The 27,227-nt window shown below is 42.7% G+C and overlaps 1 protein-coding gene across 7 annotated transcripts in view; it reads left to right on the top strand.

The window, feature by feature from the left end:
• MITF (melanocyte inducing transcription factor) overlaps nt 1-27,227 on the top strand; it is a 128,627-nt gene that overhangs the window by 33,590 nt on the left and 67,810 nt on the right. Inside the window, exon 1 of one of the 7 annotated variants that reach the window (XM_075287520.1) lies at nt 22,880-23,004. The exons of the other annotated variants lie outside the window; for them this stretch is intronic. Within the exon in view, the coding sequence (XP_075143621.1) occupies nt 22,961-23,004 (44 nt within the window). The 5' untranslated portion in view covers nt 22,880-22,960. Of the gene's footprint in view, nt 1-22,879; nt 23,005-27,227 lie in introns of those variants that run through there. 7 annotated transcript variants of the gene reach the window in all.

Here is a 27,227-nt window from a genome sequence, read left to right on the forward strand (position 1 = left end):
ATGGGCAGTAAAGGGGGCATTATATTGTATGGGGCACTAAAGGGGACATTATACTCTCTGGGGACACTAAAGGGACATTAAGCTATGTGGAGACCACTAAGGAGGCATTATACTGTGTGGAGATCACTAAGGAGGCATTATACTGTGTGGAGACCACTAAGGAGGCATTACACTGTGTGGTGACCACTAAGGAGGCATTATACTGTGTGGAGACCACTAAGGAGGCATTATACTGTGTGACGACCACTAAGGAGGCATTATACTGTGTGGAGACCACTAAGGAGGCATTATACTGTGTGGAGACCACTAAAGAGGCATTATACTATGTGGAGACCACTAAGGAGGCGTTATACTGTGTGGAGATCACTAAGGAGGCATTATACTGTGTGGAGGGCACTAAGGAGGCTTTATACTGTGTGGAGACCACTAAGGAGGCAATATACTGTGTGGAGACCACTAAGGAGGCATTATACTGTGTGACGACCACTAAGGAGGCATTATACTGTGTGGAGACCACTAAGGAGGCATTATACTGTGTGGAGACCACTAAGGAGGCATTATACTATGTGGAGACCACTAAGGAGGCGTTATACTGTGTGGAGATCACTAAGGAGGCATTATACTGTGTGGAGGGCACTAAGGAGGCTTTATACTGTGTGGAGACCACTAAGGAGGCATTATACTGTGTGGAGGGCACTAAGGAGGCATTATACTGTGTGGAGACCACTAAGGAGGCATTATACTGTGTGGAGACCACTAAGGAGGCATTATACTGTGTGGAGACCACTATGGAGGCATTATACTGTGTGGAGGGCACTATGGAGGCATTATACTATGTGGAGACCACTAAGGAGGCATTATACTGTGTGGAGACCACTAAGGAGGCATTATACTGTGTGGAGACCACTAAGGAGGCAATATACTGTGTGGAGACCACTAAGGAGGCAATATACTGTGTGGAGACCACTAAAGAGGCAATATACTGTGTGGAGACCACTAAGGAGGCATTATACTGTGTGGAGACCACTAAGGAGGCATTATACTGTGTGGAGATCACTAAGGAGGCATTATACTGTGTGGAGACCACTAAGGAGGCATTATACTGTGTGGAGACCACTAAGGAGGCATTATACTGTGTGGAGATCACTAAGGGGGCATTATACTGTACAGGATCCACTAAGGAGGCATTATACTGTGTGGAGACCACTAAGGAGGCATTATACTGTGTGGAGACCACTAAGGAGGCAATATACTGTGTGGAGACGATCCAGGGGAAAAGGGACGATCCAGGAAATTACAGGCCGGTAAGTCTGACCTCGATAGCAGGAAAAATCTTTGAGCAAATTGTCAAGGAACATTTACTTTGGTACCTGGATGGGAAGGCATTAATTAACCAGAGCCAGCACGGCTTTATGACCAATAAATCTTGTCAGACTAACCTGATTTCCTTCTACAACAAAATCACTGAATGGTTGGACCAAGGGAATGCCGTGGACATAGTATATCTTGACTTCAGTAAGGCATTTGATAAAGTATCACATAACCTTCTTATTGAAAAAATGATTAAGTATGGCTTTGACAAAAAATCAGTTAGGTGGATTCACAACTGGCTTAATGATCGGGCACAACGAGTAATACTAAATGGCTACACATCGAACTGGAAGAAAGTCAAAAGCGGGGTGCCGCAGGGCTCTGTTCTGGGCCCAGTACTTTTTAATATCTTTATAAATGATCTGGACGATGGAATTATTGGGGAACTCATAAAATTTGCAGATGATAGGAAGATAGGAGGAATAGCCAACACTAGAGAGGAGAGAGAGTGTATTCAAAAGGACTTAGACACACTGGAACAATGGGCTGAGGCGAACAAAATGGTATTTAACAGGGACAAATGCAAAGTTCTACATCTGGGTAACAGAAATGTAAAAAACATATATAGTATGGGAGGAATAGAACTAAGTGATAGCATAGGGGAAAAGGACCTGGGCATAATAGTAGATCACAAATTCAACATGAGCCAACAGTGCGGTGCAGCTGCAAAAAAGGCTAATAAAATTCTGGGATGTATTAAGACAAGCATTGAATCTAGATGAAGAGAGGTCATTATTCCGCTCTACTCTTCCCTGGTCAGACCACACCTGGAATACTGTGTACAGTTCTGGGCGCCTCAATTCAAAAAAGACATCGATATATTGGAGCAAGTCCAGAGAAGAGCTACCAAAATGGTGGAAGGTCTGCAAACCATGTCCTATGAGGAGCGGCTAAAAGAACTGGGATTGTTTAGTTTGCAGAAGAGAAGGCTGAGGGGAGATTTAATAGCAGTCTACAAATATCTGAAAGGTAGTCACAGTGCAGAGGGATCTCCCCTATTCTCATTAGCACAAGGAAGTACAAGAAGCAATGGGATGAAACTAAAGGGAAAGAGATACAGATTAGACATTAGGAAAAACTTTCTGACAGTGAGGGTAGTGCGAGAGTGGAATAGGCTGCCACGGGAGGTGGTGGGCGCTCCATCAATGGAAATCTTCAAGCGGAATCTGGATAAACATATAGCTGGGATGATTTAGGAAAACCTGCACTCGCAGGGGGTTGGACCCGATGGCCCTTGAGGTCCCTTCCAACTCTACCATAAGATAAGATAAGATGAGACCACTAAGGAGGCATTATACTGTGTGGAGACCACTAAGGAGGCAATATACTGTGTGGACACCACTAAGGAGGCATTATACTGTCCTATCATATCAGGCTCTCCCTGTACTGCAAACTTTTTGAAGTTCCTCAGGTTGCTCCTCCTGTGCACTGCTTTTCTTCTTGGTCTTTTCCTCGCACATATTTTTAGACTTTTCCTCGATGACTTGTCCTGTATACAGAAACCAAGGTTATCCTGACCCTGTGTGCTAACAATTGAAGCCAGAACTCGGTAATGACTGCATTGTTGTAATCTGAAGGTAATGGCTGCCACCTGCATGTCCACTGCTGGCAGAAGATTAAGAAAATTCTAATTTATCATAAATTTTTAATTTTAATATATTTCTCCAGTCCATTACCTCATTCTGTGTTCACCTATTATATAAATCTTACAGTATTGTCCTGTATTGGCTTGGCACATGGAGTGAGATGCAGCCACCGGAACCTATCTATAAAACATAGTGTATAACACTGTCAGGGCTCCTAGGAACCTATCTATAAAACATAGTGTATGACACTGTCAGGGCTCCTAGGGATCTATCTATAAAACATAGTGTATAACACTGTCAGGGCTCCTAGGAACCTATGTATAAAACATAGTGTATGACACCGTCAGGGCTCCTAGGAACCTATCTATAAAACATAGTGTATGACACCGTTAGGGCTCCTAGGAACCTATCTATAAAACATAGTGTATGACACTGTCAGGGCTCCTAGGAACCTATCTATAAAACATAGTGTATGACACCGTTAGGGCTCCTAGGAACCTATCTATAAAACATAGTGTATGACACTGTCAGGGCTCCTAGGGATCTATCTATAAAACATAGTGTATAACACTGTCAGGGCTCCTAGGAACCTATATATAAAACATAGTGTATGACACCGTTAGGGCTCCTAGGAACCTATCTATAAAACATAGTGTATGACACTGTCAGGGCTCCTAGGAACCTATCTATAATACATAGTGTATGACACTGTCAGGGCTCCTAGGGATCTATCTATAAAACATAGTGTATAACACTGTCAGGGCTCCTAGGAACCTATCTATAAAACATAGTGTATGACCCTGTCATTGACAGAGAATGTTTTTGAAATATTCAGGTCACTGGCGAGGTTTCCATTCTGTCTCTCGGCTCCCGTAATCTTTACCCTTTCTCTGTAATTTCTACTTCCTTAAATGCTGCTCTTTATAGTTCCTGACCTCTTGCTCATATGTTTCTTGGAAATCGAACTTTATGTTTATATTTACATTTTTCTTTAGAAGGAAGGAGACTATATGACTTACATTCTATATATGCAGGTTATCAGCCCTGACATGTCCACTTTAGTAAATTCTTGTATTGCAAATTTTTGCATTTTTACACCACTTGCTGCATGATTATAAAGTGGGCTTGGTTAGTCTGTTGAGCTCGTAAGTCAGATTTATCAAAAGCAACTAATTTACAATTTGCAAAAATTACAAGCGGGGAGAGTGGAGGAACATGTCAAGACAGAAGACTTAGGCTTTGCACGGTCCCTGGGATATAGACTGGATGTTGGCTGTATTTCCTGGACCTAACCCTGATCATAGTCATTTACGGTGCAAGGAGTCCCTGCTTCTCCCCAGTTCTACTGTAATGTTCTTCGCAGTACAGGGACAGGTGCAGGGACTCCTAGAATCAGAGATCACTACAGTGCTAGGAGTCCGGGATCCAAAGCCAAGCTTAGATTTTTAGATGCACCAAACTTATTAGAGGCAGGACTTAAGATATTGCTCGATTTTGGGTATGTTATCCCAGGCATACAGATTTACATCCATTTAACCTTTACACCCACCATGTCTACAACCACTAACCAATCAGGTCCTGTTCCTAGTTCACACCACCGGTCTTACGCCAACTCCCAGATGACTTCACACTGAGCAGAACCAAATCCTAGCGCTCACATAGAAGTCATGCCTCTAAACTTCTTGACCTTTCTTCTGTGATTCTGTAATCCTAAAGCGTTCCTGTATTTTGGCCAGTTTCTTGTGTAATTAAAGCGATGGTCTTCCTTTTTTTACGGTTGCCGAAATCTTTCTTCAAAAAATGACTAAACTGGTTGTACCAAATTTAGCTTTCAACCCCGTCCAAGACTCTGCTACTTCCCCCAGGTCATGACTGGACACATTTTCAGTTTCTTTTTTTACTACATTTTATTACTATTGATATAATTTTTCAATTTTTGTGGGGGGTGATATTATTAAAGGGATTCTACCATTAAAAATCATTTTTTTCTAGTTGACACGTCGGAATAGCCTTAAGAAAGGCTATTTGTCTCCTACCTTTAGAAGTCGTCTCCGGCTTGCCGTTTGGTTAAAATCCTGGTTTGTGTCGGTATGCAAATGAGATCACTCGCAGCACTGGGGGCGGTCCCCAGCGCTCAAACAGCACTGGGGGCGGTCCCCAGCGCTCAAACAGCACTGGGGGTGTCTCCAATGCTGCGAGAGAACTGTCTCCAGTGACGCCTCCATCTTCTTCAGCAACCGCCTTTTCATCTTCTTTCTCCGGCTGGGGGTCACACGTCGACACCTGCGCAATCGGCTCTGCCATCGGGCGGCCGGCAGAGCCGAGTACACAGGCCAGCGGCCATTTTTTGGAGGCCGCTTACGCGGGCATGCGCAGTACGCTCCTGTACTCCAGACGTCGAAGTGTGATCCCCAGCCGGAAGAAGAAGACAAAGAGGCTTTTGCTGAAGAAAATGGAGGCGTCGCTGGAGAGAGTTCTCTCGCATCATTAGGGACTCCCCCAGTGCTGTTTGAGCTCTGGGGACCGCTCCCAGTGCTGCGAGAGAACCCATTTGTATACCGACAAGAACCAGGCTTTTAACCGAACGGCGGGCCGGAGAAGACTTCTAAAGGTAGGAGATGAATAGCCTTCCTTAAGGCTATTCCGACGTGTTAACGAGAAAAAAATGATCTTTAATGGTAGAATCCCTTTAAGTAATGGACAATATAGAATTTTTGTATCGCGGAAATATAACAATGAAAGGAAAAAAACGTTTCTTACATTCTTTCCCTTACTTTTAACCTCTTAAGGACACAGAATTTGGTTGTCTTTTTGGCCCTTAATTTCTCCGCACCTTCCAATAGCCATAACTTTTTTACTTTTTTCGTTCACAGACTTGTATTAGGGGCTTATTTTTTGCGGGTCTAAACCTATTTCACAATGGCTCCATGACTATTCCATACGATGTACTGGGAAACTGGAAACAAAATTCAGAATAGAGTGGAATTGGAAAAAAAAATTAAAAAATTGTACAAATTTTTGTTTCAAGTCTTGGAATGTCTATTTCCCTTCTGTCTTTCCAAAAATACCAGATAATAGAAGGGGATGTTCCAGAAGTCGGAATGAATCCGATCACTAAGTGTTTATAAAGTTGAGATATTTTCCATGTGATGAGACTGTTCTGCGTTACACTGTATAAAGGTTATAAACATGAACTTACATCCAGAGCCGAAACCCAATTCCAGATACTTAGAATTCTAAGAGTCGCATCTTATAGGGAACAAGATTATTTTTAGTAACACATCAATATCTTTTAGGAATAGTTCTCTTTTCACCTAATTCCTTCACCCACTTGGTCTCTCTTAAAGGGATACTGCTCTTTTTTTGTCCTCAGGTTTTCTTCCTTTTATTGTTTTTGAAGGTGTATTTTTGTATTTCATTAGAATCCTTGGGCTCGGATTCAATGGAGTTATGTTACGGTCTGGCTCAATGTATTACAAGTGAATGGGGCTGCGATGCAATACCAGACACGACCTATGGATAATGGTGGCGCTGTTTCAAAAAGTTTCAACTTTTTTTTTTTTCTAATCTACACCCCTCGGCTGAGACATGAGGGGTGTAGTCCAGCGGTCTATAGGATTTTTAGAAATTACGCACTGATCTGATAGCTCATTGTATTAACCCTTCACCTTTCTATAATGCAAACCGCTGCATCAAGCATGTTTCTTCTGCTCTGTCAGTTAATGTATGCAAGGAAATGGGGCGGATTTGTGGACAGGTTGAGCAGGTCCCAGGTTATCAGTCGTTGCTCACTTCACATTTGCCAGTGGGCTTAGTGTTCCTCTGGCTGTGGATGGAGACCAGGATACTGATGTGACTCTGCAGGACGTGGGAGTTTGTGCAAAGTCAGTTTCTGGAAGTCGCTGGTGATCAGGGAGACTTTGTGTGCGCCTCTGCTGCGGCTGCTGCTGCTGGGTTTTGTGTGGTGTTGACTGGAACATGAATGCACTTTGCTTACTGAGACAGCAGATGAAATATGACCTGGGAACAAGGTGAGCCCAATCCTCAGCCCCAACGCTGCGGCTCCGACATCACTCACTATTAACCCTTTGTACATGTACTTGTCTCATATGTGTTGGATATGACAGATACATGTGATTTATTATTACTTATCCTTAAAATAAGGTGTGTGTGTGTATAGATATAATGTTACTTTATGATAACTTTAGAAATCATATGGATGTTACTGTATGGAGGTATAGATTACTGTATGTGTGAAAGTTGTTTTATATACTTGATATAATCCATGTATAATCTTATTACATATATCACATATCTATAGTAAATATGAAATGATACAGAGATGAACAGATATGGAATATAGATAGATAGATAGATAGATAGATAGATAGGAGATAGAGAGATAGGAGATAGATAGATAGATAGATAGGAGATAGATAGATAGATAGATAGATAGATAGGAGATAGATAGATAGATAGATAGATAGATAGGAGATAGATAGATAGATAGATAGATAGATAGATAGATAGATAGATCGATAGATAGGAGATAGATAGATAGATAGATAGATAGATAGATAGATAACGGGCAGCTCTCCAAGTAGTGGGGACTTTCTAAGCACATGTGCAATGTTTAGGGTCAAGTAACTTGGACCTTCTTCTTCTGTCACTTAGAAATACTTGAAGTGCTGCCTGCTTCTGTTTTTATTTATGGAGGATTCATTGCTGTTATCCTGGGGTTTTGCATCCATATTTCATTTTCGATACCATGCTGTTTTTGCTGATAAAAATATCTTTTTTTTTTGCATTGGGACTTGCTTTTACCTTGAGGCTGGCACCCCTCTCTTGTAGGTGTCTTTGTTTGTACATAGAACTACTCTATCTATCTATCTATCTATCTATCTATCTATCTATTTATCTATCTATTATCTATCTATCTATCTATCTATCTATCTATCTCCTATCTATCTATCTATCTATCTATCTATCTATCTATCTATCTATCTATCTTCTATCTATCTCCTATCTATCTATCTATCTATCTATCTCCTATCTATCTATCTCCTATCTATCTATCTATCTATCTATCTATCTATCTATCTATCTCCTATCAATCAATCAATCAATCAATCAATTAATCAATCAATCAATCTATCTCTCTCTCTCTCCTATCTATCTCCTATCTATCTATCTATCTATCTATCTATCTATCTATCTCCTATCTATCTATCTATCTATCTATCTATCTATCTATCTCCTATCTATCTATCTATCTATCTATCTATCTATCTATCTATCTATCAATCTATCTATCTATCCATCCTGTATCTATATATCTATCTATCTATCTATCCATCCTGTATCTATCTATCTATCTATCTATCTATCTATCTATCTCCTATCTATCTATCTATCTATCTATCTATCTATCTATCTATCTATTATCTATCTATCTATCTATCTCCTATCTATCTATCTATCTATCTATCTATCTATCTATCTATCTCTATCTAGATATTGGAGGTTCTTGGTGATACATATCTGACCCCTGTACCTGCCCCGACAGGAGGACTTGTATTTCTCTAATGTATCAGAAAAGCTTTACAGAATATAATTTTCGGATTTCTCCACGTTGTGCTCCCACCATAGGACGTTGCGTTCTCCTCTATATAACAAGCTGCTTGTCTTAGAGCCATAACATACAGAAATGGACGATTTCCAGCTCCCGGTGCCAGGACACTGCGGTGTGAATGTCTCTTCCAGTTGTGCTTTGTTACTGAATATTTTGCAAACATAAAAGGTGGCGGCCGGTCTGAAATTTGGAATTTCTCCGTCACTGAGCAGAAGGCGATAAGGAATATGTCCTTGCCGCTATAGGTTCCAGGATGTATGTGTTTGTGTAAGGAGGTCAGCTTAACCTTCAAGCACAGAATCAGGAGGGCACTCGAGGTAAAATACAATCCTTACTTACAAGGCCATAAAATATCTTTATAGAAGACCTGTGACATGGAGACAGCGTCACTTACCTGGTCCACACCCACTGGTGGCTTCTCCAAACATGTAAGACATGTCCTAAGGACTGACAGCTCAACGTGCCGGGGGATTGGGTTCTGTGGCGTTGACGGTGACTGTTCTGTTATCATGGATGTCCCAGGTGGTCACCGCTGGTGGACTTCTGCTCTTGCTAGGTTACTACTTAAAGGGATTCTCTGGCCCCAAATGCATTTTTGACTCTGATGACCTATCCATGGCATCGGTCAACAATATCTGATCGGTAGGGGTCTGACACCTGGATCACACACAGATCAGCTACAGCAGTGGTCGAGGAGCGGGTACAGTCTGCTCCTATTCAAGTAATAGTAGAGGCGCCACCAACTGTATAGTGGTGGCACAGGGGAATTGCAACTCTGCTCCTATTACATGAAGAGGTGCAGACTATAAGGACTCCCCATCCACTGCTGTAGTTTCTAGAACCTGGAGACAGCTGGATCAGCTAAATGGTGCCTGGTCTGGTTGTCAGACCCCCACAGATAAGTTACTGATGAACTATATTGTGGATGGGTCATCATTATGAAAAATGCAAAGGGATTGTCCCACTGCTGCAATCACCAGGTGCCCCATTGCTGCAACCACCAGATGCCCCGCTGCTGCGACCACCAGGTCTCCCACTGCTGTAATCACCAGATGTCCCACTGCTACAATCACCAGGTGCCCCATTGCTGCGCCCACCAGATGCCCCGCTGCTGCTCCCACCAGATGTCCCACTGCTACAATCACCAGGTGCCCCATTGCTGCGCCCACCAGGTGTCCCACTGCTGTAATCACCAGATGTCCCACTGCTACAATCACCAGGTGCCCCATTGCTGCGCCCATCAGATGCCCCGCTGCTGCTCCCACTAGATGTCCCACTGCTACAATCACCAGGTGCCCCATAGCTGCAATCACCAGGTGCACCACTGCTGCGACCCTCCACTAGATGCAAGTCTTGAATGGTACCATTTAAAAATGCAACATGTCCTGCAAAAACAAACCTTTCAGCTGTTACATTAATGGAAAAATTGCAGATGTTATAAAGAGCTACTCGGTCTGTTGTAAAATTTTTGGGATTCGCCAGCTATGAATCATCACTTAAGGGTATAATAATTGGATGCCCAGGGAAGGTGCGGAAAGTAAGAACTCCTGGACTCCTATAAGGTGTCCAGTGCTCCATTGTGGGCATCTTCAGACCTTCTGGGTAAGGTCATGGGCCCGGGGGACCTCTGATTGCTAAACTTGTGGGGTGCGTCATGTCATCCAGATGGCAGGAAGAATCCAGAAGATGACCAATGATGACCAGGATGGGGCATTGGATGTCATAAGGGAATCCAGGAGAAGTCAGGGAAGGTAAGTCTGGGTGTCTTTTACTGAGTCTCCCCTGGACCTGCAGAGTTTTGCAGTTTCTATACTCACTATAATAAAACCCTTTGTACCCGGACACGTTTTGTTATATGAGTTGACTGCATTGTGTGAACTGTTACCAGGGATTGTTGCAGCTACATACAGGACACTATGGCTTCTCTGCTGCTCAGCATTTGTTTTGTGCGCTGTTGCTGGATTTGCACTCAATGACTTTTCTTCGGCTTTCTAAAGCTTTACTTGTTTCTCATCCTCACAATTCTTATAACCAATATGTACAAGTCTGACTGAGCTGAGGTTTAGTCCTCTGTTTCCTAATAGTGGTTTAGTTACTTGGAGCTTTTACACAACTGTCAATCTGAGCTGCGGTGTAAAGCATGGAGGAAGGAGGACACAGCCGCCGCCACCAGATCCACTGATGAGACAGCAGATGGGTTCAAAAGTAAGGGTCAGTGTCATCAGTTGTCATTGTGGTGGGTTTATGCCCTGTGGCCCCTACTGATCATCACACAGGATAAGACCCTTCATCTTCTTGCTCGAGATCTTTAGATTTCCTTGTCTGTTCTCAGAAATGGTTCTTTATTCTGTAAGATGAATGTAATGTGCTCCTCGTGGGCGGTGCCATCTCTGATTGGTTAAGAATCATTATTGTAAGATGACTGTAATGCGCTCCTTGTGGGCGGTGCCATCTGTGATTGGTTAAGAATCATTATTGTAATAGGAATGTAATGTGCTCCTCGTGGGCGGTGCCTTCTCTGGTTAAGAATCATTATTGTAATAGGACTGTAATGTGCTTCTTGTGGGCGGTGCCATCTCTGATTCGCTAGCTATCATCACAATAATCACTGTAATAGAACTGTAACATACCAGCTCCTCAAGGGCGGTGTTATTTCTCATTGGCTATGCATCATCAGTGTAAGTATTGTGATACAACTGTATTGTGCTGGCTCCTGGTAGGCGGAGTCTTCTCTAATTGGTTAAGCATCATCATCACCTCTTAAAGTAGTTTTTTTTGGTCCACTGACCTTTTTTGATACTGATGTTCAGAACAGCTGATTGGCGCAGGGTCTGGGTGTTGGCCCCAACTGATCTGATACTAATGCCCTATCCTGGGGGCATCCTTCAGCACCAAAATATATTCAGTGGTCAGAGCTGGAAGCAGAGAGCTCTTCAACTATATAGCATTAGTGCCAGAGTACTGCATCACTGCTTATTCAAGTGAGCTGCATGGACCACCACAGGCGCTTACTGATGCCCCATCTTGAAGAGACCAGAAAATCCCTTTAAGAATGGAGCCATTGAAGCGAGGGGCCCAGTTATGGCTGCCCCATCCCTTGGCTACTAGATAGTAAGAACTTGAACTGAAAAGTGTGGATTTTTGAAGGGTCATGAAACACATCAGTGTCCTGGGTAGCACAATTTAGCATCACAATAGTAAGCCCATTATGATCCCGGGTATGGGGCCCTTCCTCTTCTGTGACTGCTTCTACATCTATTGCTTAGACATTATCAGGAGACATTTAAAGGGAAGGTGTCACCTAGAATGTTCTATTTCTAATCACATTTTAAACATATTTTTTCCAAGAAATTTTTGGATTTATTTTGAATTTTCCTGCAATTTCCACTCTGACCCCAAAGCCTAATAATAGACTATCAAATACAGAAAATAGAATACAAAAAAATCTAAAATCAGATTAGAAAAAAATGTTAGATTTCTGCTTTAAATTTAAAAAAATCTTGAAGGAACATTGTGCAAATCGATGACTTTCAGGTCCACGGTTCCGTAACGCGTCCTAGCTAGCCTGCCAGTACATAAGCCCCTATTGTCTACGTGACTCGTAGTACTGGCAGTGTCATCCATGGAGCGTTGCAGATGTGGAAGCGAAGCTGCTGACTAACCAGCTTGGTTTTTTTTTCCTCTCATTGAAATACTAAGTCTGTGATTGTGCAAACGTAACCTTTTGTTCCCCCCCCTTGGGCTAAATTTGGAACGGGCTTTGTACATAGAGCGGCTACTTTTCTCCGGATCACAACCTCCTTCCTATAAAGTGTCACTTGGCGGCTGAGATGATAGCCCAGGAAGCTGGGGAGCGCTGGGACTTGTGATGTGGATGTATGGCGGCCTCCCCGGGCGTTGCGCTCACCTGTTATGTCTATTATTGCAGGTGATAGAACTTGCATTACTTTTGTTAGAATCACATCTATTAATAGGCCCTGAGCTCCCAGTGTTACTAAAAGCGCTCTCGCCCCCGGCGCGTTCTCTCCTTGACTAATGTATGGGCGATGTACAGATAGAAAACGCTTACTATTCCTTTTTTTTTTGTTCTTTTGCACGGTGCTCATTTGCATACCTGTACCCACAATGCCTCAGGGCTGGCTGTTTAAGCGTCTATGATGTACTGGCTTGGGCAGGTGTCTTTGCAAATGTAGTGGCCTAAAACCCAGGGGAATGCGGTTTGGGATATAGCAAATGGAGACAAGAAAACGGCGTGGATGTAATATGTATAATAAAGTAGATTGCGCGGTCTGACTGTGTAAGAGCGCCCCCTGTCTGCCACACATAGCACAACAGTAGACCCGGCGCTGGCTTTGCAGTAGTAAATGCTTTTGATGTAGAGCTTTTATTCCCAAACAGCGCCACTCTTCTGTATAGGCAGTGCTTGGTATTGCAGCTTAGCTTCATTGAATAGGGTCACCTGCAACAGTTTAATCCAAAATGGCAAGACATTTAGGCCCAAAGATGGGCACAGATTCAAAATGGACTGGACTAAGCAATTTCATTGGGTGAAAGCGCCCCCTTTTGGACACACATTATGAGCCCAAAGCTGCCAATGCAGTGGTTTTTTCTCTGTCTCTGAAACTGAGGGAGGTTCTTATAAAAAGGGGTTTTATTACATTTTATTCCTGAAACAGCGCCACTCATCCCTATAGGCAGTACTTGGTATTACAGCTCAGCTCCATTCATTGAATGGGGTCAACTCTGCAGTATCAAATTTGTATCCCAGATCATTAGACATTTATGCCCTGCTTGTTCTGGCTGAAATAGCCTCAGAATGGACAGAAATTCTTAATGGAGTTGACTAACTAGTCTGGCGGTGTCAGAGCGCCCCCTTTTTGCCTCTCTGGGTGATAAAATGCAACATTGGATCACAAACTGGATTTATCTCTGTTGCACTGACAGCTTTTTATACTGATGGTCTCAGTATATATAAAATGTTATTCCTGAAACAGCGCCACTTGTCTTCAGTGGTAGTGATTGGTATTGCAGCTCAGCAACCTTGATTTAAATGGAGACATTTGGGCTGTGTTCATTGCAGCTGAGAACACCCCAAAAGTTAATAAAAATTCCTCCTATGTTTCCCTAATGGACATTCCCATGATAAGTGGCCTGTGCCCTCCATAGTGCCAGCCAGTGGGCCCAGGTGAACCTCACACTCTCCATATTCCCCTATAATATACAGGCCCCCTATGAGATGTATTACACAATATGGTCCCGCATTTGGTCTACGTGTTTTATACAGTCAGCGCTGACACCTTATTGTCTTATTTCCGTGCGTGTCTGAATGTCACCCTTGAGATTACAATACTGATACCGAACAGTCGGATTTTGTCGGTTTTGGATATTTTAGTCTCGGTCGGTTTGTGTTATCTGTGACAGAAAGAAAACAGCTGATAACATCGAAAGGGAGGGTAAAAGCGCTGAATTCGGCCGTTCAGAGATAGCAGGAATGAAAACTGATTGCGAAACCTTTGTGAATGTGCTTTGTGGCCGCCATATCTGAGAAGACACATGTAGATGCCTGTAATCTGGGTGTGGGGTCCCAGGGCGGGGGTCCGGCTGTGCTGACACGGTCTATGACCAAATCAGACTAGTAAAGGATTGTTCAAGGCTTAGATACCGATAATATATCAATGGGATTGCTCATTAATATCGGATTAATAGATCCAACACCTCCAATGATCGGTTGCTGCAGCCTCTGTACTGTATACTGAGCATGAAGCAGAATGAGATCTGTATACTGTGCTGTGAGTGGGATCTCAGCTGCAATAGAGTGCAATGGACTCTACTGGACCCAATGACTGACTGGACAACCAATGAATGTCTATGGGAAGAGGGAAGGATCCGATAATCAGATCGTAAGATAGGACATATGGGTGTCCTATCGACTGCCGCAGCCTCTGTACTGTATACTGAGCATGAAGCAGAATGAGATCTGTATACTGTGCTGTGAGTGGGATCTCAGCCGCAATAGAGTGCAATGGACCCAATGACAGAATGGACAACCAAGTAATGAGTATGGGAGACCCCAACCTTATGGAAGAGGTCAAGAGAGAGAAGGATCCACTAATCAGATCTTAAGATAGGACATATGGGTGTCCTATCGACTGCCACAGCCCCTGTACTGTATACTGAGCATGAAGCAGAGTGAGATCTGTATACTGTGCTGTGAGTGGGATCTCAGCCGCAATAGAGTGCAATGGACCCTACTGGACCCAATGACTGACTGGACAACCAATGAATGTGTATGGGAAGAGGGAAGGATCAGGTAATCAGATCTAAAGATAGGACATATGGGTGTCCTATCGACTGCCGCAGCCCCTGTACTGGACAACCAATGAATGTGTATGGGCCTGGGTTCATCCGCACCCTCTGCACCCCCCTAAGTTACAACCCTTTAAGTAATGGCACAAGAGCTGCATTTGGGGGAGTGCGGACTCTGCAAAACTTACCAAACAGAGGCCTGTATTGTGTCATGGCTATACTTGGCATCACAGCTCAGACCCATTCACTTGAGCGGTGATCAGATCACGTGACTGTTGACTGTGAAGCAGAAGCTCCCTCTAGTGGTGGCTGCAGACACACAGAATATGCACACAGGAGATTTGGAACTTTGTATGTGGGGTATGAGAATGACACAACGCCTAATAGTCACGGATTATAAACAATGAATGAAAATGTGTAAAGTCGTACTATAGGAATATTATAGAAGTTCATACCGTAACATTGTGGCGACAATACCGCAATACCCCGCACCCCTATCCTAACTCAATGCACTTTATACATTACTATTTGGGCACTTGTTACTGCACCAAAAATACAGGATTGACTTGCAAAAAAAGGGAATTATCGCTTTCCCAGATATTGAGTCATGGAGATCCTGTAAAGCAGGCAACGGAAACCGCGTAACGGAGACGAACAATGGAATCTAACACTTTGCTTACGAGGGACATTCTCACAAAAGACTGCGGTTAAAATCCTCGTCTGTGCACATTTTTCTTAAACAAAAAATGTTTGTGGTTAGATGACGGTGCGCAGGTTTGGCTGCACTACACATACTTGTCCATTAGAGGGGGCGCTGTCACCTATGATCACTACATAGCCGGGCACTGAGTCCACAGCCTGATCTACTTGTCATTCTCTACAGTAGGACTGTATATACCGACAAGGCTTGATTTAAAGGGATTGTTGGGTTAGAAGCAACTCTTACATTTTTATTTAGGAACTTCTGAGCTATTTAAGTCGGCTGAGGGTCCGCAGTTATGTGATATTAGCAAGAAAGACAGCTATAAGGACTGTTGATGTCACAGTACAGGATAATACACACAGTGATGTCACAGTACAGAGATAATACACACAGTGATGTCACAGTACAGAGATAATACACACAGTGATGTCACAGTACAGAGATAATACACACAGTGATGTCACAGTACAGAGATAATACACACAGTGATGTCACAGTACAGGGATAATACACACAGTGATGTCACAGTACAGGGATAATACACACAGTGATGTCACAGTACAGGTATAATACACACAGTGATGTCACAGTACAGGGATAATACACACAGTGATGTCACAGTACAGGATAATACACACAGTGATGTCACAGTACAGGATAATACACACAGTGATGTCACAGTACAAGGATAATACACAGTGATGTCACAGTACAGAGATAATACACACAGTGATGTCACAGTACAGAGATAATACACACAGTGATGTCACAGTACAGAGATAATACACACAGTGATGTCACAGTACAGGGATAATACACACAGTGATGTCACAGTACAGAGATAATACACACAGTGATGTCACAGTACAGGATAATACACACAGTGATGTCACAGTACAGGGATAATACACACAGTGATGTCACAGTACAGAGATAATACACACAGTGATGTCACAGTACAGGATAATATACACAGTGATGTCACAGTACAGGGATAATACACATAGTGATGTCACAGTACAGAGATAATACACACAGTGATGTCACAGTACAGGGATAATACACAGAGTGATGTCACAGTACAGGGATAATACACACAGTGATGTCACAGTACAGAGATAATACACACAGTGATGTCACAGTACAGGGATAATACACACAGTGATGTCACAGTACAGGGATAATACACAGAGTGATGTCACAGTACAGGGATAATACACACAGTGATATCACAGTACAGGGGTAATACACACAGTGATGTCACAGTACAGAGATAATACACACAGTGATGTCACAGTACAGGGATAATACACATAGTGATGTCACAGTACAGAGATAATACACACAGTGATGTCACAGTACAGGATAATACACACAGTGATGTCACAGTACAGGGATAATACACATAGTGATGTCACAGTACAGAGATAATACACACAGTGATGTCACAGTACAGGGATAATACACACAGTGATGTCACAGTACAGGGATAATACACAGTGATGTCACAGTACAGAGATAATACACACAGTGATGTCACAGTACAGGGATAATACACACAGTGATGTCACAGTACAGGGATAATACACAGTGATGTCACAGTACAGAGATAATACACACAGTGATGTCACAGTACAGAGATAATACACACAGTGATGTCACAGTACAGGGATAATACACAGTGATGTCACAGTACAGAGATAATACACACAGTGATGTCACAGTACAGGGATAATATACTAGCTCTGTGCTCCCACCACTACCCCATACCTCGCGTCCTCCATTTCCCTGGAATCATAGTTACTTTGAATAAAGAAATTAATCGCAGCCTTGTATGAAGGTGTCTTTCGGGGGAGGGGCAGGTTGGCAGGGTCTATACTTAGCTCCACTTTTTTATTAAGTGCTATATATAGGCCAAGGTTCTGCTCCGAATCCTTGGAATGTGGCCGCCGTTACATCTTGTCCTATAGTATAAATAAAATAAGCAGCTTGGGACTTTGGAAAGGTTAGGGTTGCTAAACAAGCCGTATTACACGTTGCGGGCCGGGCACAAGCACAGCTGTGAAGGGATTAGCTGCGATTTCTGCGTTTCGAGCCGGGGTCTTGCTTTCAGTTTGTATACTGTTGGCACATGGAGCTGCCCAGTCCTGCAGAATTCTCTGGCGCTCGGAGCTGTTTACATGAGTCGGGAGCTGGCACCGCACCAACAATACCTAAAATACCTCTGAATGGAGCAAGCGAGCGTCCAACCGCAGAGGATACGACTAACAATAGACAGAGATTATTGGTTATTTTTAGAGGTGTGTAAAGGATCTGCACAATCCGCCGGGGGACGCAGCTTCGGGAGCCTGTCTATAGTCTTTGATTGTTCCGGTCTTGTATCCTATCAGTCCCGTCTGTTCTCTGATCTCCATTCTTCTGGATATCAGAAGGAAAGGACATGAAAGCCATGAATATCAGCACATAAAATTACATTTTTTAGATTTTTTTTCCAAAGCAACAGCGCCACTCTTGTCCATAGGTGGTATATGGTATTGCATGAGAGCACAATACCACTTTATAGAGGACCGGTCAGCTCCCCTGATTTATCACTACTTGAAATAGCAAATCTGCAGCATCTATAGAACTTTCTATTGTGGTGTCTCTCTGTTACTCCGACTGGTAGTTTATGAATAAAATGACCACTGGGTATTACAATTCTTCTTGTTAAAGGGATCCTATAATTTTAACAGATTTTTTTCTGATTAACACGTAGGAATAGCCTTAAGAAAGGCTATTCGTCTCCTACCTTTAGATGTTTTGTCCGCACCGCCGTTCTGTAGAAATCCCGTTTTTCGCCGGTATGCAAATGATTTTTCTCACAGCACTGGGGGCGGTCCACTGTGCTCAAACAGCACTGGGGGCGTCCCCAATGCTGTGAGAGAACTCTCTAGCACCGCCTCCATCCTCTTCAGGAAAGTCCTCTTCTTCCAGGGGTTGGCGTCAAACTTCTAGACCTCGGGCCTAGAGCAAAGTTGACTGCGCATGCCCGCTGGCCACAAGAAAATGGCCACTTACACAGTATAGTCGGCTGCCTGAGGCCTAGAAGTTTGAAGCCGGCGCTGGAAGAAGAAGCGTGAAGAGCCCGTTTCTGAAAAAGATGGAGGCGGCACTGGAGAGCTCTCTCGCAGCATTGGGGACGCCCCCAGTGCTGTTTGAGCGCTGAGCACCGCCCCCAGTGCTGCAAGAGAACTCATTTGCATAAAGGTGGAAACCGGGATTTCTACGGAACGGCGACGCGGAGAAGACATCTAAAGGTAGGAGAAGAATAGCCTTTCTTAAGGCTATTCCTACGTAATAAGCAGAAAAATATCAGTTTAAATGATAGGATGCGTGTCCTTGTCCGACACTGGTAGCACTGATTGGTCAGAGTGTATAAGGACACGCCCCTAACTGATAACACAAAGTTGTGAATTATTTTATAAATTTCTAGGAGGAATAACAGAGGAACGGCACAACACAGAAAGATGGGTAATACTAGTATGCCCCATGTCAGATGAATGGTTCCCTTAAGGTTAAGGACGTCCCGCAGCCATAAAGCGCTGCACGAAAAACCGCAACGGCAACACATCGCGATTCTTCCTGTAGCGCTTTAAACAGAAAGTTTGCGGAGTTTTCCTCCACGGACTTTTTGTTACAATTATATCTATGGGAAAACCGCCGGCGTTTCCGTAGGGTATAATTGACATGCTGCGATTTCCAAAACCGTGCCGCTTTTGGAAATCGCAGCATGCACCTGTATGGCGGTTTTTACCGCTAAGTGGGCATGGGATTTGCATCCACTTTACCCTCACTGTAAAAAACCTTGATTTTTCCTGCGGCACCCTGATTTTTTGCAGTCTCTGTGCCAGTCTCCAATGGTATTAGGGACTCCCATGTGGGAGATACGTGTGGGTGCATAAATGGTATGATGATGGGGAGTCATGGGATGTATATTATGGGTAGATGGAAGGCGCCCCCTACTGCATGACATGACGCCAAGTGCCCTCCGGAAATCCAAAAACTTTCCCAGCACCCGTTATATTACCGCTATTACATCCCCAAATCAGAAGGATCCTGAGATAGTAACCAAATACGCCCTGCGTTGTTATCCAGAGCGGTAAGATCTGCGCCATTTTCGGATGGCCTAACTTAGAAGTATCCGCAATTATCTGGCGCGAAATTCTCTTTCTGGCGTTGCTTCTGTTGATGTGGAGACACTTCTCTATATTTACAACCATAACACAAGCGAAAATCAGTCTAGACCAAATTGTCTCCTTCTATAAAAATGGGAAATTAGGATTTTATTTTAACTCCCGTCTTTCAGTGTGCCAGTGCAGGAGACCTCCCATAGGGGGCGCTGAGTGATGTGAGAATAAACTGCTTCTAACTTCATGTGTCTTTCTATAACCTGACTGACAATGCAGAGAGAATGGGATAACCGGTATTAGATCATGACTTTTATCACCCCAGGGGCGATCCGAGACTTTTCCCATATTCTCGGCACCTGGCCACTGGGGTTACCACCATTGGGACCTCCATTGACCATCGGTCCCCTAGATTCTGCGGATGTGGAGGAATTTCTGACCTGGAAGATTGGGACTCTGGAAGGTCACCCCAAACCTCAGGAGTCCCCCAAAAACTGCAGGAGAAATGGAAATATGTTTATTTCCCCACCCCGGGACTTCTCTGATATGTTAACAGCACTTAGTGATTTGCTTTACAGTACAGTCATGGCCATAGGCAGCTAAAGTCTGGATCCGACACATTGAGGCCTATGGGAACAGTGACATCAGTTCATATTAGTAGTGGCTGTAATGAAGTGTCAGTGGTGTTATTGTTAGAGGTGTTATCTTCTATTGTAATACTGTCTGTGATGTTAATATGGTGACTCCTGAAAAGAAAGTTCTTACAGAATTGGCAAATGTCAGGCTATTTTAGTTTAGTAGTCAGAGTGAAAATTGCAGGTTACAATATTTTTGGGAAAATTAAAATCAATTTTATATAATATATATATATATATATATATATATATATATATATATATATATATATGGAGTGGGGTTTGTATAGAGTGGCGGGCTCTTCGTCAAAGTCCATGGGACTGATAGGACAAGTACTGTGCTCGGCTATCTTCATCATGTTGTCATTTTTCAGCAACCTGCGGGGGGCACCATGGAGCCTTAAAACTGAAGGTCAATGTGGTCCATAATTTCTATAACCCCCCCCCCCCAATATGTTGCTGTGGACAGTATATTGTGATTTGTACCTGTAACTGGTTGTTTGGGAGGAATATTCTTATACATAAAACATGAATGAATTTGTTGTAGGCGACATCTGACATTTACACATCACACTGATCAGTCGCCTGGATGGACTTCAGAAAAAATAATTAGCAACCTTGGTAAATTACAGCCAAGGTCATAAACTGGCATTGAGGGGTTAAACCAGCCCATAGCAATCTGTTCACATTCCGTTCTGTTTCAAGGTTATACAATGTAACAAATAGCTGATGCTGGTTACCATAGGTGATGGTGCTGGTACTGATGGGTGATGGTACATAAATTACCATTGAGCCGCTTACCATAGGTCATGGTGTAGGTTACCATAGGTCATGGTGTAGGTTACCATAGGTCATGGTGTAGGTTACCATAGGTCATGGTGTAGGTTACATAGGTGATAGGGCTGTACTTTCTCCGGGACTTCCTCTGTCTGCTGGATGTGATCAGGAGAGGTTGTTAGTTATAACTCCCTATGGGAAAACACAAAATACTGATCCTACTGATTGTGCCCCCAAATGTAATGACTTTATTAAGATTAATATTTACCCTTGTTTTAAGGTTATTATACTGTGTGGAGGCTGGGCCATTATACTCAGAGAGAGCTGGGGACAGTATACCGTGTGGGGTATGAGCTGGGGGCATTTTACAGTATGGGGGTCACAGCTTGGGCCAGTATGATGTGTGAGAACTGAGTTGGGTTCAGTATACTGTGTAAGGTTTGAGCAAGGGACAGTATATTATGTGGGTTGTAAGATGGGGACAGTATGATGTGTGGGGGCTGAGCCAAGGGCAGTATATTGTGTGGGGTCTGAGCTGGGGGCAGTATATTGTGTGGGGTCTGAGCTAGGGGCAGTATATTGTGTGGGGTCTGAGCTAGGGGCAGTATATTGTGTGGGGTCTGAGCTAGGGGCAGTATATTGTATGGGGTCTGAGCTAGGGGCAGTATATTGTGTGGGGTCTGAGCTAGGGGCAGTATATTGTGTGGGGTCTGAGCTAGGGGCAGTATATTGTGTGGGGTCTGAGCTAGGGGCAGTATATTGTATGGGGTCTGAGCTAGGGGCAGTATATTGTGTGGGGTCTGAGCTAGGGGCAGTATATTGTGTGGGGTCTGAGCTAGGGGCAGTATATTGTGAAAAAGAAAGAAAATGTAGAAAGAAAGATATAAAATAGATGAGGGAGGAAGGAAGGAAGGAAGGAAGGAAGGAAGGAAGGAAGGAAGGAAGGAAGGAAGGAAGGAAGATGATAAATATATAATACATAGAAAGAAAATATCTAGATAGATGGTTATGAGATGGATGGATAGATAGATACAAATGCAAAAAAAACAAAAAAACAGGCAGCACTCCAATAGTAAAGAAGAAAGAAAGAAATGTAGATAGATAAATAGGTATATATGAGATGGATGGAGGGATGGATAGATAGATAGATAGATAGATAGGAGATAGATAGATAGATAGATAGATAGATAGATAGGAGATAGATAGATAGATATGAGATGGTTCCATAGACAGACAATGAAATTCTATGTGTTTGACATACCTTACAATAATTATCCTATAATCCGGATTATTTGCTAGTCCAGCCTCATTCTTTCTGTGACGAGTTACATGAATTGTATTTTCTATTCCATTTGGATCATTTATGATTTTAGATTTTCCTCTAAGGATAGTTAATAAAAGTGATTAATCTGAAAGTGAACTGATAACTAGAATTGACTATGATGATCTAACAATCTCAGCTCAGCTACATGTGCCCACACTACATGGTTACATTACTGATACATTGTATCCAGTCTTAGCTGTCAGTCTGCCCCCTGCCCTTGGTCCTCCACCATATACAAGGTTGTCCTCTGCCCCAGGTAGGTGCTGGATTAAACAGGTCTGTATAGTAGCAGACAGCAGGGCACCGCTCAGGCACTCAGCTTTTTCAGGATTGGAGTTGCCAAGGTGTAAGCAGGCGCCTCCCACACTGACACATGCTCAGCCACAACTTCATTTGACTTTCACTGGCCTCCAAGGGCTCGCAGAACACCTTTAAGGGGAGAAATAACCAAAATAGGGGCATGGAGACCCTGGGGGTGCAGATGTACCAGCCCTGCTTCTATGGGTAAGTGATGATGCCCCCCTGAGTTATTGCTGTGCCCAGGCATGCTTGTGTTTATTCTAGCCCTGTATCTGGAGACTGGCAGCAGCTCTATGAGCCGCACTTAATGGGTTAACCCTTTCTGCTCCGGTCAGCACTATGGCTCCCGTAATATTCTGGATATTGCATTGGTTAACCCTTTTTTTTTTGCATGTTGGATGAATTAACTAGTTGTTTAGCTCAGGATGCAGCAGAGTTGAGTTTGTCACGGTGTTGTTAATATGTCACGCTGAGATTGTACTATAAGTAACAGGGATATCGCCCATGAGGTGCACCAGACGACTAACTCAGCTCTGCGACATCTCTACAGTATGCTATACAATGAGCACAGGAGGTCAAGGCGTCGATTAACCCTTTCAAAGCCAGCAACGCCCATATAATAATAATAATTTACTCAATGAGTTAACCATTTCATGGCACAGCGGGTCCCCTCTAGTCCGCAGTGGCACAGCCTAGAGGTCAGAGCAGTTAACCCTCTCTTGACCGGTGTGCTAGATGGTCAATACATGTCCCTGCAAAACCCGGTGGTCATGCACTAGTTAACCCTTGCCTTGCTAGAAATAATCACTGTATGGGATCCGTATATTACTGTATATACATTCCAAGTATTATGCTATACTTTTACATTCTGCTGTAGCAGAGGTGAAGTTGTACAGATAGGTCATGTGACTACAGGCAGGAAAGTAATAAAGTTTATGGTGTATGTTAACCCTTGATATCCCTCAGAGGAGCAGGTGATGGTTATATCCTGCTATTTATCTGAGCGTTCATTATAATAGGTTTATTCTTTACACATTTTGTCTATAATTCATTCATTTAATGACTTTTTTGCATTTTTATTATTCTGAATTTAAAGGAACGCTCCAGACACAACAGCAGTCCAGTCCCAGTCCAGAGAGGGCGGAGCTTTGTCTCTTTGGTGTCCCTAGAATCCTTGTGTCATGCCCTTCCCCATTCTCCACTCATTATTATTATTGGATTTGTGTCTGTCGATCTGATGATATTGAATCACTGTATATGGCATTGAATTTATTTTATATAAAAAAAATGGTTCCTGCAATCACATAACTGTTCTGCCGCCAACATCTATCTATGTAATGTATCTATGTATCTATGTATCTATCTATCTATCTATCTATCTATCTATCTCCTATCTATCTATCTATCTATCTATCTATCTTCTATCTATCTATCTATCTATCTATCTATCTATCTATCTATCTATCTATCTATCTATCCATATCTATCATCTATCTATCTATCTATCTATCTATCTATCTATCTATCTATCTATCTATCATCTATCTATCTATCTCCTATCTATTTATCTATCTATCTATCTATCTATCTATCTATCTCCTATCTATCTATCTATCTATCTATCTATCTATCTCCTATCTATTTATCTATCTATCTATCTATCTATCTATCTATCTATCTATCTCCTATCTATCTCTCTATCTCTCTATCTATCTATCTATCTATCTATCTATGTATCTATCTCCTATCTATCTATCTATCTATCTATCTATCTATCTTCTATCTATCTATCTATCTATCTATCTATCTATCTATCTATCTCCTATCTATCTATCTATCTATCTATCTATCTATCTATCTTCTATCTATCTATCTATCTATCTTCTATCTATCTATCTATCTATCTATCTATCTATCTATCTATCTCCTATCTATCTATCTATCTATCTATCATCTATCTATCTATCTATCTATCTATCTATCTATCTCCTATCTATTTATCTATCTATCATCTATCTATCTATGTATCTATCTCCTATCTATCTATCTATCTATCTATCTATCTATCTATCTATCTATCTATCTATCTATCTCCTATCTATCTATGTACTATCTAACATCTATGTAATATCTATCTACCTATATATCTTTCTATCTATCTAAGCACTTATCATCAAAAGGAAGAAATCCCCTACATAAGACTCTGGTGTCGGTGGGCATACGATAATCTGGCCATTATTCTACTAAACCAGTTTAGATCTCCGAAACCAATGGACTTTTTTTTTCTTTATGTAGATTGTGAGCCCCACATAGAGCTCACAATGTACATTTTTTCCTATCAGTATGTATTTGGAATATGGGGCGAACATACAAACTCCTTGCAGATGGTTTTTTGCCCTTGGTGGGATTTGAACACCAGGACTCCAGTGTTGCAAGGCTGCAGTGCTAACCACTGAGCCACCATGTTGCCCTCCCAATGGACTTTTTTAATACCAAATCAATGTTTTGGGATTATAAAGCAGATTTATTAAAACTGGCAATTCCTACACCTGACAGGTTACGGATGTGCCAGACTCCGACTCTCCATAATTCTTGCACATGTCGGTGCAGCTGAACCTATGCCAGTCAGGACTGTAGTAGACGGTGATATAACTCTCACTAGTTTTCTGCAATGAGTAATAGTAAATCTATAGGTTATAGGTTGGATATGATGGATTTGTGTCTTCATCCGACCTCATCTACTATGTAACTATGAAGAATTGGGTTGTCTTAGATCCCCACTCTGCTCTGGCCATAGTGATGCCCGGGGACAGGAGCTGAGATCTGTCATCGTGCCCCATAAATGTGCCAAATTGAGGCTCATCCTTGCCCACCTTCTATGTCCTTGCCCAGTTAGTAAATCTATAGTCACGTGTGTTGTGAATTTACCGTAACAATTCTCAGCAGCCCATTGGGATCATCTGGCCGGGCTGCACGTGCCCTGTCACACTTCTAGGTCTACAAGTCAGGAGCTGGTTTATCCCAGTGCATTGCTATGGCCGGCTTCTGTCTGGCACAGGGAGCTCGCACGCCCCTTACACACCTCCTTGGCATGTGACACACACACACACCTTCCACATGTGACACACACCTTCATGTGACGTGTGACAGACATTCCTCTGGACATGCGACAGACAGGATTGTAGCTTCCCTCCTGACTGGCATCGTGATAAGATTCTTAATAATGTTACTAAGTTTACCTGCATGTAATGTCATATGTTATCCTGTACTGATCCTGAGTTACATCCTGTATTATACTCCAGAGCTGCGCTCACTATTCTGCTGGTACAGTCACTGTGTACATCCATTACATTACTTATCCTGTATTATACTCCAGAGCTGTGCTCACTATTCTGCTCGTACAGTCACTGTGTACATACATTACATTACTTATCCTGTATTATACTCCAGAGCTGCACTCACTATTCTGCTGGTGCAGTCACTGTGTACATACATTACATTACTTATCCTGTATTATACTCCAGAGCTGCACTCACTATTCTGCTGGTGCAGTCACTGTGTACATACATTACATTACTTATCCTGTATTATACTCCAGAGCTGCACTCACTATTCTGCTGGTGCAGTCACTGTGTACATACATTACATTACTTATCCTGTATTATACTCCAGAGCTGCGCTCACTATTCTGCTGGTACAGTCACTGTGTACATACATTATATTACTTATCCTGTACTGATCCTGAGTTACGTCCTGTATTATACTCCAGTGCTGCGCTCACTATTCTGCTGGTGCAGTCACTGTGTACATACATTACATTACTTATCCTGTATTATACTCCAGAGCTGCACTCACTATTCTGCTGGTGCAGTCACTGTGTACATACATTACATTACTTATCCTGTATTATACTCCAGAGCTGCGCTCACTATTCTGCTGGTACAGTCACTGTGTACATACATTATATTACTTATCCTGTACTGATCCTGAGTTACGTCCTGTATTATACTCCAGTGCTGCGCTCACTATTCTGCTGGTGCAATCATTGTGTACATACATTACATTACTTATCCTGTATTATACTCCAGAGCTGCGCTCACTATTCTGCTGGTACAGTCACTGTGTACATACATTACATTACTTATCCTGTATTATACTCCAGAGCTGCACTCACTATTCTGCTGGTGCAGTCACTGTGTACATACATTATATTACTTATCCTGTATTATACTCCAGAGCTGCGCTCACTATTCTGCTGGTGCAGTCACTGTGTACATACATTACATAACTTATCCTGTATTATACTCCAGAGCTGCACTCACTATTCTACTGGTACAGTCACTGTGTACATACATTACATTACTTATCCTGTATTATACTCCAGAGCTGCGCTCACTATTCTGCTGGTACAGTCACTGTGTACATAC

This window comes from Leptodactylus fuscus, chromosome 9 (genome assembly GCF_031893055.1).
Source record: "Leptodactylus fuscus isolate aLepFus1 chromosome 9, aLepFus1.hap2, whole genome shotgun sequence".
Lineage (NCBI taxonomy): Eukaryota > Metazoa > Chordata > Amphibia > Anura > Leptodactylidae > Leptodactylus > Leptodactylus fuscus.